At 38.7% G+C, this 11,195-nt stretch overlaps 2 protein-coding genes across 3 annotated transcripts in view; both read right to left on the bottom strand.

Annotated features, from left to right (window-relative positions):
• The window catches only part of LOC138595525 (trichohyalin-like), a 38,540-nt gene extending 28,841 nt beyond the window's left edge, over nucleotides 1-9,699 (bottom strand). The window contains exons 1-4 of one of the 2 annotated variants that reach the window (XM_069666841.1): nucleotides 9,620-9,699; nucleotides 9,466-9,527; nucleotides 6,711-8,581; nucleotides 2,370-2,472 (exon numbers count right to left, since the gene is read on the bottom strand). In XM_069666841.1, the coding sequence (XP_069522942.1) occupies nucleotides 2,377-2,472; nucleotides 6,711-8,558 (1,944 nt within the window). In that variant the 5' untranslated portion in view covers nucleotides 8,559-8,581; nucleotides 9,466-9,527; nucleotides 9,620-9,699 and the 3' untranslated portion in view covers nucleotides 2,370-2,376. Of the gene's footprint in view, nucleotides 1-2,369; nucleotides 2,473-6,710; nucleotides 8,582-9,465; nucleotides 9,528-9,619 lie in introns of those variants that run through there. The other variant, XM_069666842.1, reaches the window with a different exon arrangement.
• A 1,384-nt stretch (nucleotides 9,700-11,083) lies between these two features.
• LOC138599804 (trichohyalin-like) overlaps nucleotides 11,084-11,195 on the bottom strand; it is a 35,269-nt gene continuing 35,157 nt past the window's right edge. Inside the window, exon 4 of the mRNA XM_069671564.1 lies at nucleotides 11,084-11,191. Within this exon, the coding sequence (XP_069527665.1) occupies nucleotides 11,084-11,191 (108 nt within the window). The remainder of the gene's footprint in view (nucleotides 11,192-11,195) is intronic.

The following is an 11,195-nucleotide window of genomic DNA, read 5'->3' on the forward strand; positions in this document are numbered from 1 at the left end:
CTAGTTTAGTCTTATCATGCATTAATATTTCTTCATGATTTTTTAAGAAATCACTCCGCTCTCCCACTCCAAATAAATGGCGTTCTTGTCTCTGTTTCTTCTCTGAACGTAAGCGCTTCAATTTTTTGGCTTTTTCACTTGGATGGAAGTCCTCTGATGTTATAGATTGTTGCAGTATCGTGGCCTCTTGAGTAATTTCATCTTTTGCTCCGTTTGTTTCTTTTACAATTTCAAAGGTTTGATCTCTGAGGAAGTCTCTGTGTGTTTCTGTCTGTGGTTCTTCAAGTTTAAATGGAGGCACTGTAAAAGTCTTCTTGATTGAAGATTCTGTCAGTATCCACTTGCTGACCTGAACTTTCATTGAGGTCAGCTTAACCTTCACGGAATAGAAATACTTGCATCAGAGTCAGACTTACAATGTTTCCACCCAGACAGGTTTCATATCCTTGTAATATAAATTTCAGTGTTTATATTCATTTAGCACTGCCATAAGTCTCACATTTAATTTTGGATCTAAAATTCTATGTCCCAGAATCAATTAGCTTACTGCCTTTTTACTTTGATGGCCGGCTTCATCAAGAACCTCTTTTGAATGTCATTTTTTCGGCAGCTACTCTGAGAAGGTACAAAACGTACAGTGTTACGTAAGGTCATCTTAGAATTATACTGATCTACATCTTTAAAGTGCTGATTTATCAGTTAATCAATACTAACTGACTTCAGTTGGTTGGATGTAAGGGTTGTTACCCTTTAGATCACCAGAAAAGCAGCTACAACTTGGTTGTATGGACTGTCTGTGCTCTTACCACTAATATTAAAATGATACATTTGAAAAGCAGCCTACTTCTCTATGATTCTGGAGGGCTGGGGATTGAAATATTTTAATTTTTTTCCTCTTTTATATTTTGTATTTAGGTGACACTTTTTACAGTGCACAGACCTAAAAGCCACACCTTTTTGATCAATTAGACAAAAACGAAGAAGCGATATGTTCTTATTAACCTTTATTTAGGCATATGGTATATATACCTAAATTATACTATAATTAGAAAGTCTTTATTAATTATAATTAGAATAATTTAATGTTGCATTACTCCCCCTACATACTATACCTGGACACTAATATAGCATATCATACTTACAGGGATAGTTTGGTTTGTTTGAAGTGGGGTTGTATGAGATACTTATCGATTGTAAGTGTACTACATACAGTGGATGCCGGTCAGCACAGCCCGTGTATTGAGAAAATGGCCGGAGTGCCGGCAAGGAAGCAAGGCTATATGCTGCTGCAGATAGGGTCACTTTCACACACAATTTATCCACTTATAAGGACGTCTCACCTAAAAATCAATAGTGGTTTCAGTTGTACGCTATGTTTGAATAATTCCCCTTACAAAAATGTCCCACGTGAAAACCACATGTGAATGGCCAACATGTGAATAGTCCACATGTGAACTGCAATCACATGTGGTTATTTCACGTGACACATTGACCCACATATGAAAAATATACATGTAAACTGCAACCACATATGGTTTTTGGATACATGTGTTTTTCATGTTGTTATTTCCATCTGTGAACTGCAACCACATGTGAGACATTAATCCACATGTGAAAATATACATGTGAACTGCAACCACCTGTGGTTTTTGGACATGTTATTTCCACATGTGAACTGCAACCACATGTGATTATTTCACACGCGACACATTGAATTAACCCACATGTGAAAAATAAACATGTGAACTGCAACCACATGGGTTATTTTTCATCTTTCATGTTGAAAAACACGTGTCCGAAAACCCCATGTGCCTGCAGTTCACATGTATATTTTTTACATGTGGGTCAATGTGTCAGATGTGAAATAATTATGTGGTTGCATTTCACATGTGGAAAACCATGTCACAGGTCACGCATGAAAAATCAACATGAAAAACCATACGCTTGCAGTTCACATGTATATTTTTCACATCAATCAATCAATCATGATTTTTTAACATTTCTTGTTGGATTTTTGCATGTTGACTGCAGACACATGATCATTTTACATGTGAATACATGAAAACCACACATGAAAGATCCAGTGTTTTCCTGTTAAGAAATAATGTAATGGTGTCACATGTTTGAACACATTATTAATTTTTTCTGTCGTGTAAGTTTTAAAAGTAATGCACTGATGAAAATTAACTCACTGAAAAACAGTGTCCCATGATTTAAGCAAAATATTTGTCTACACATTACAAGCCAAAAACAACAGATGTTCAAGGTATTCACTTCAGAACTTGTCTTTTATTAAAGGAAGAGTAAGGCATAAAAACAGTAAAATGGTTTCCACTGACTGTTTCTCTGTCAACAAGTAGTCTTGAACAATTATTGCTACAATAAGCAATCCATAAAACAATTATAGCGCTTTAATACTGGTCCTGATCTTTTTCCAAGTTTCAGTGGTGTGGACCGTCGACTTCTGCAGATCTGCAAAGACAGAGACATCCTTTTTACACAAACATTTGACAGATGTACAAAGATCATCTATAGGCTAATAGTAGGAAAATGCCTACTTTTAATCAGGGATGCAAACACGTGTATGGTGAAAAAAGAGAGCAACTATTTTCATATAGTAGTATACTATATACCAGTGGTTGCGTTAGACTCTTTTGTTGTCCGTCATTTTGATCTATTATTACTCGTCATTTGAATTTTGAATTTTTTAATGACACATGTTTAATAGCCTTTAATCTTAATTTGTTAATTTCATACAGGACAGTCTAATAGATTATGCATTTATAAGGGCCTGGGAGAAAAGATGAACAGAGAGACACCGACGGCATGTTTCATGTCAACAGAGCATTTGAGGGCCAGAGGCCTCTGAAAACACTACTCTGCTGTCACACTGGAGACTGTAATTACCAGCGCTACTTCAGCCAAAGTTTTAAAGTAATCAGATGTTGACAAGCCTCTCTGAATATGAGATTTTCTGATCCTGTGCGCACTTGCTTCACCAGGAGAAGCCTCGATCATCCCGCGGACATAATCTGTGACAGCAGCAGCTCTGCTAGGCGAGGTGGCTTATAAGTGAGAGTATTCCCGGTAACAGCTGCACCTTGTCCCGTCGTGGTTAAGGCTACGGCTACACATACGGACAGTTCACGGAGCGGACGTGCTGTTTACTTTTAGCGGCTACGCCTGCAGCACACACAACGCCTGAGGTTGTGTGTGGTTGTTCATTAGATAAAGAGACAGTCCCGGGGCTGATCATGCTCATTAAACATACATTTGATCACCAGTAGCAATGGTTGATGACTGTATTAATAACACAAGTGCAGTCTGTTAGTATTTGTTTTACAAAGAATGTGTCGCTCCAACTGTACTCTCTACAGTTTCATGCGGGTGTCAGAGTCTGAACTAAGAGTGATAAAAGTGTGTGTGTGTGGAAAGGGTGTTTTGTTATACTGCTCAGATACCTACCCATCACTGCGAGTGCCCTGGCGCAGGTCTTTTAGCTTCTGGGCCATGCACGCTTTGATATCAACAGGACTCACATGTGGAAATCTCTTCTGAACATGGTATGTCAGATGAATTACAAAATCAACATAATCAATATCTACTTTAAAAATAAGAGGCAAATGTTCTGTCTTATTGCTTCTTGGGACTATATTATATGCAGTAGTCTTGACAGCGTAGTACATAAGCACATTGCTGTGTGTAAATCACATATGAAATGCATTGATCTCAATTAAATAAAAACGTCAGCTTCTCCTAGTCTTACGCTCTGCTGTCTAATAACAATAACAATTAACAATATTAGTACTGACCAAACAAACAAGTGCAGGGATTTCTCTTGTTCTGTCAATATCACTATCCACATATCATTTTCACAGTTTACTATGGCAGAGGGATGCGCACGGCTTGCAATACAACAGGCGAGCCTCCTTTTCTCTCGATTATCAGCAGCGTAGGGGCACATGAGCCCCGAGCATGAGGAGTGCCAGAGGACAGCCGCTCTCTCAGAGATGTTACCGTGGTGAATTGACAACTGTTAAGTTTCAAAATAGACAGCACCACACTAGCTGGCTGTGTGAATGAGCCTGACTAAATGTAGGCTAACTGCTGATTCACAAGTTGGTCGCAGAACTTCGTGACTTTGATTCATACAGAAAATTGCCTGTTAGGACTTGTCTCTGTCTTGAGTTTTTACCAATAGCTTTAGCTAAATTGTTGATATATCTACTAGCAAGGGTCGCTAGCATAGCGACCGTTACCATTAGCATCGTCGCTCATATTAGCTAGCGAACAATACAGACCTTTAGGCTGCACTAGAAAAATATTTCGCCTTTTTTTCTTCCATTATTAGGTGTGTATTAGCTAAACACCATTTTAACCATATTTCAACAACACCAAATGAGTATTTGTAACGTTAAAAAAAGTTAGTAATTGGGGGAGAGGCCTCCCTGTACTTACCGGAGAAGTCTCGAGAGCAGAATGAGAGACCGTTGGTGAGACGCAGTTAGGTTTGAGTGAGGCATTCAGTGGCACTCGGAAATTCTGGCGTCGAACGCAAAAGCATTGAAAATAATCTTTAATAAAATGAAGAAAAGGTAGGAACAAGTATAATGGAAGCACAAATGTCCTTAAGGAGTGGTATTTCATATTTTGATATCGTATTTGTACTTTTAAAAAATGTGGTCGTCCAAAACACACACACACACACGCTTAACACAAATGTATATAGAAAAGTGGACAGATTGAAGAGGCATTCAGGGGCAGTCAGAGATTCTGCCATCAATCGCAAAAGCATGGGAAAATTAGATTCAATATGATAACTATGATACATTTTTTAAGCATGTGACCTCAGAACTGTTTTCACTCACAGCATCATAAGGCTTTGCTGAACATGTAATTGAGTGGCGAGAGTTGAAATAATATCAATCAGTTCGACCTGTTTATAACAAACAAGATATCTTTATTTTAAATGATTAACTTTGGACTGGGATGACGAGGATTTACAAATTTACAAATGATTCACTTCGGCTTATTTTGTTAAAAAATTAAAGCATTGAAAAGTAAAATGTAGGCATAAATATTATAAAAGAGGGGAATAGTGTATTGTAAGTAGGGATCTGTGTCTTGGTTTGTGTGTGTGGTTGTGTTATAATAAAAAAGTAGGGCTGTCAAAAATAACGTGTTAATAACACAACAACTCACCAAACAGCCAAGTTTCCCCCTGTCTCTCTGTCAGCCAGTCTCATCTGTAAAAGTACCTCCTCTGTGTTCTCTGGTTCATTAAAGTATCCTCTAGTCCTGCTGGATCATTCGGTGTTGATTTTTAAATTAATCCGCTTCAGAAAAATGATCGGTGCAGGTGTATAACTGTCTCAGTGTTGTGCCTGGAGTATTGATGTTTACATTTAGCGCAGCTAGCCACCGGTATCTAACGCCATTGTAACTCAACAGCATAAAACACTTCACACATGAAGGAAAACAATGTCCTCTAGTCCCCACCGTGAACGGCACTTTGTCGTTTCCATAATATTGTATTTTCTTTTGTTTGTAGTCTCTTCTACAAATCGCTGACACAATCAGCTGATCTGACACCATATGCTGCAGGCGTAGTAACACGTAGGCCTATGTGTTGCAGTCCACACAAAGTAGTACCAAATAAATGGTAAATGGTAAATGGACTGTACTTATATAGCGCTTTTCTAGTCTTTGCGACCACTCAAAGCTGCTTTTACACTACATATCACATTCACCCATTCATACACTGATGGCAGAGGCTGCTACATAAAGTGCCCAACTGTCAATCAGATATCACATTCATATCACATTCATATCACATTCATACCCGCTGGCTATGTCACCGGGAGCAATTTTGGGTTCAGTGTCTTGCCCAAGGACACTTCGACATGTAGCCTGAGGGAGCTGGGGATCGAACCTCCGACCTTCCGATTGAAAGACGACCGACTCTACCACTGAGCCACAGTCCTTCTTAATGAAAAGCAGTGAAATATTCAAATATAGCGTACAATCGATACCACTATTGATTTTTAGGTGAGACGTCCTTATAAGTGGGTAAATTAGGTGTGAAATTGACCCTATCTGCAGCGGCATAAAGCCTAGCTTCTGTGCCGGCACTCTGGCCGGTTTCTAAACACCGGGGCCGTGCTGACCGGCATCCACTGTATGTAGATGGATGGAAGGATGGATGGATGGATAGATAGATTATTGATCCCGTGGGAAATTTAGGCATCCAGTAGCTTACAAGACAAATGAAATCACACATCTGTCAGAATATCTTTATATGTCTGGAGGGGAACTTTAAAAATGTCAAATATCAACCAGGAATATATCAATGATTTGCTATGTAGTGTCAGAATGTGACCAGGCAAGGAGGAAAGTTATAGCCACTATTCTTGATTAAATACATTGTTCTGATGGTATTAAACAGTGGTGGCGTAAAACTTAAATTGGCACTCAAACTGTTTGATCTAAGTAATCTGATTCTCTTTAAATCTTAACGCATGATATGATGACAAGCCACAAAAGAGGCCTTTTCTACAGCAGATATTTTGACACCTCTGATGGGGGAAAGTTAAACTAATCAGATTAATGGTGGCTTTGGTCCATCAGAACAATAACACATTATTAATTTACTGCTTAAGGTTTGCTCAATATTGCTAAAGAAAAAGAACTGTGAAAAAGAATTCACTTACCGTGATCTTTTTTACTTCTTCCTGGTTCTCCTCCATCTGACGTTGGGCTTTCAGCATCTCCTTCCAGGTGTTGTTCATCTCTGCAGCAACTCTTTCGATGTAAGCTTTCATGTTACCCATTGTCAGAATTGTAGTTATTGTATGTTCCAGTTTTTGTTGAACCTCCTCCTTTTGTCGTTGAATCTTGATCTTCACGATTTCTAACTCATCCTTCTCTTTCATTGTCTTCTCCATCCATTGCTCGAGCTCCCGTCGCTTTTTCTTTGCTTGAAAATTCAGCCATTTAATTGAGCTCTTTTCTTCTGAGAAGTCTGCTCTGCCTTGCTCTGGATTCTCTGTTGTCTCTTCTTCAGTGCTCACTTTGTCCTCGGTCTTGCTCGTCTCCATGCCGTCTTTCTCAAATAGATTTTCTTTATATTGACTTGATTCTTTGGTTCTGTCATCCTGTCTAAAATGTGTCTTCTGATTGTCCGATCTGTGCTCCATGTCCACCCCCAGCACCTGCTCCGACCTCTGCCCCTCAGCCTTATCTTGTATTTCCCCAATGTGTTGTTGAGCATGTTCGATCTCCTCCGTTTTGCTGATGTCTTTTCGATTTTTTCTCCTGCTCATTTTCATCATTTTCACTAAGTCCTTTTTCTTCATTTCAATCTCAGTGTTCAGCACCTCCAACTCTCTTCTCTCTTTCTTTGTCCTTTCAAACGTGTTTTCCAGCTCATGTTTTTCCCTCTCAATACTCTCTCTCATGCATGTCATTGCATGTATTTCTGTTTGAGCTAGCTGCCAGTCTCTCTCAATGTTGCCTCTCTCTATTTGTAGTTCTGTTTCGATTTTTTTGATCTCATCTCTTTCAGATTGAACATGTGCCAACTTGCTCTCGATGTCTTGTCTTTGCCCCTGCTCTGATATCTTCATGCTGACTTCTTTCTCTGGTCTTTGCTTTTGAAAGTCTGATTCGATGTTTTCCACCTGACCAGTCTCCGTCTTTGACTCATGCTTTTCTCTCACAGCCACTTCTACTTGATCACTTTCCTCCAGCATATGCCTCAGTTTATCCATATCCTCCAGGATCGTGCAGAGTTTCATCTTCACCGTGTCCAAGGTGTTTTCCCCTTGTGGCTTTCTTTGTTTGCATTTGATCTCTGGTACGACGGCTTCATGCATTTGAACGTCTGATAGACTTTTTGTCCGTCTTTGCTTCATCTTGTTAATAATTAGGTTCATATCATGTTTGATATGTTTAATTTGTTCTCTATGTTTTGAAATATCTGTTTGATTTCTCTTCAGGTCTTGAGCTGTGTCTGACATGTATTTCTCCATTTCTTCTTTTGCCTCTTTATGCAGCAGACTCTCAGCCTCCAGTCTCTCCTGCTGTCGCTTTATCTGTTCTATGAGTTCCTTACTTTCCTTTGATTTCATCCTTTCAAAGTCAATTGTTTCCAATGTTTGTTGCTCATGTACACTCTCATTAGATCTCCTCTCGAGAGTTTCTCTTTCTTGATATATTTCAGGCTGGATTTTTAAACGTTTCATTTTTTCTTGCGTGGCTTCATTTTTACTCTCCTCAACTTGTAACCTCAGTCTTTTTATCAACAAGTGTTGTTCAAGCTTTTCAGCTGTCAGTCTGTAAATGTCCTTCTGTTGCTGCTTTGTCTTTGTTTTCAGGTAGACAAGTTCATGTCTCTCTATAAGTCTCTCCTCCCGAAGTTGGTTAATATCCTTGATTACTTCACATGTCAGTTGTCTTTGTCTTTTAATCGTCTCAATTGTGGCTTGTATATCCACTTTTGTTTTTTTCTCTAATTGATTGTTGTTTTCCATTTTCCAGCTCTGCTCTGTTTGGGTCATCCTGCTGTTCCGTTGTCTCTACTCTGTGGGTAAAAAACAAAATGGAATAGACTGAATCTTATATTGTGTAAATCAGGCCAGGAAAAAGTCATTTGAGGTAACAGATGAGACGTCGGAAAATATATGAAAAATAGTACACATAAAAGAAAGAGGCCGTGCAGAACATGACAGAGAAGATGAGAAGTGGTGTCGGATTCAGGGAGTAGGAGAGAGATTAGACATCAGAAGGGGAGAGGTCAGCGGGAGGAAGAGATAAAAATTGCAGGAGTGAAAAATAGTTGTCTTTTGCCCTTGCTGTCCTCTTGGTGTTGTTAAAATGGATGAACATGCTGATAAAACCACCAAAACAAATCCCTTGTATGTGTAAACCTACTTGTTTACTTTTTGACTGCTGTGAGATCCAGGCCTCTATGATGGCTCCGGATCATCTCAACCAAGCAATGATCTCTTCCTTGAACTTCTCAAGATAGTTTTCCACCGAAAGATTTTCTGTTTTAGGGATCTAATGACACTTTGTACCCATTAAAGAATTATTTACTAAGCCAAAATGTTGCCTCAGTTAGCAGTAATTTGATATTGATGGTACATAACTGTGCAGTCTCTAAAATGTTGAATGTTCTCAATGTAAGTTTTCATCATCCAAACAAAATGTGAAACCCTTATGTCCCTAACCAACATGCAAAGATGATTCATCGAACAGTTGAAACAGAAACATTTTTCTTTGCATTTCTTTAAGGACCTACAGTGTACTGGCATAACAATGTGCGGCATGTTAAGTATCACACACAGAGGTGGTATCTGGATACACATGAAAGCATACCTTAAAATGACTAAATAAAGGTATGTTTGTGTGGCGAACCAAACACATCATTTGAGGGATGGAAAGGGGGAGGGAAAATGCACTCACCATGCGCTCTTGATTTTTCCATATTACAAATTCAGAACGGGTGTTCCTCATACATCAAGGGTCTGAGAAGGAATGATATAAAATTAGAATTGAAAAAAGCAAAAAATTTTAACAACAAATTATTTGTATGTGAATCATTTTATCATTTTCTTACCTCAGGTTCCTTTAGTCTTGAATTAAAGACAAATACTGTGTGTCATGAAAGACGAGGCACATTTAAGACAGCCTTTCGCAAGAGCAAGTGAACAGGCTGGTAGTACTGTCAAAACATTATGTAACTCCTCCCTCCACACATTTCCTGCCGTGGATGTCAGATAACACACTGAGTGTGTGTATGATTGGACGATAGTTGATGTTTAGGCGTCTGAGCATCTGCTCTGTGGCTCTGGTCTTAACAGATAAGGGTGGGTTCCATGTTTGGCGTGTTGTGGAGGATTTCTATCAGTTCTCCTGATGCACTTAAGCACTGAAAATCAGAGAGAACAGGCAGGCACCATGCATGTTTATTAAAACCAAAGACACAATAGGTGTGCTTTTCCAAGGGCATGGGAAACACATTGATCATTTATTGGTACTTATTGGTATTACTCTAATTAAACATTTTCCATGAACACTTGGTTTATATTAATAAGCAGCTCTCTTAGTTTTCAGTGCAGGCAAGCATCAGAATTACAGTTCATGAATAAATCCTTTCTCACATAATCGGTGGAATCACTGTATATTTTCATCAGAGGTGAACTTCACCTGGAAGAGGAGATGGAAACATGCAGGAGTGCTTGTGAGTCCTCCAGGCACTATTAAAGGGGATATTCATTCTCTGTTCAACCAGCCGAAATTCCTTCAGCTGGTGGTGGGTTAAGCATCAATCACATCATGTTTCGCTCAGCTTGAGGTGGAAAGGTCTTCATGTCTGAAAGCTACAAAATGTTTTTCACTGAATGGTACTTACAGCATGAAGTTCAAATTATAGTCAGCTTGACCAAAAAGGTAAATTTAGCAGTCTATCTTTTTTCTTCTTTCACAATATGAAAAAACATATTTGAACATATGTTCAGTGCTCTTCAAAAGATGTCAATAAATTCAAGTGTTTCTAGAACTTTGTACAAAACAATGAAAGATGGTCTCTTAAGCACTGACAATGTAGTATAGATAACATTTGTGAGCATGCTCAATACAGGTTTACCTTAGATCATGTTTATATAATCTCTCCACTGTGTGTCTCTTCTGTCTTTAAGTTTTTTCCTTATAAAGGAATGCCCCTGTTTTTTCAGACTTCAGTTGTCATTTAAGCAAATCTCTATTTTAATCTTATGTTTTATGAAAGCGCAGGGTCTTGTTGAATGTTAGATTAAATCTAGCTCTCAGATGAGCTCACTTTATAATAAAAGGTTTAAGTATAATGCAAGACTTAAGGTAAAGGGTATTTTACAAGAAACAGAAACACTATAAGGTTGGCAGTAAATCAACAAAATTATTGGCATAGAGAATAAAAATTAAAATCCCCTCATATTATTAAATAATCTGTTGAAGCACAACCTGAAAGTGTGTTTGCTAGTTTGCTAACTAGGCCCCAGCACCAGCTGACAACCAGCTGTCAGTCAGTCAGTCAGTCAGTCAGTCAGGGTGCATTTTGCAATGAATATAGATTGAGGCACACTGGATGGGGTCCTGGGTGGTAAATCATACAGGTGGGAGGATCAGGGACTTGTGTGATTCTCCTCATGACCTAG

Source organism: Semicossyphus pulcher, unplaced genomic scaffold (genome assembly GCF_022749685.1).
Source record: "Semicossyphus pulcher isolate SPU_LCO1_2020_fin unplaced genomic scaffold, fSemPul1.0.p SCAF_10, whole genome shotgun sequence".
NCBI classification, from domain to species: domain Eukaryota; kingdom Metazoa; phylum Chordata; class Actinopteri; order Labriformes; family Labridae; genus Semicossyphus; species Semicossyphus pulcher.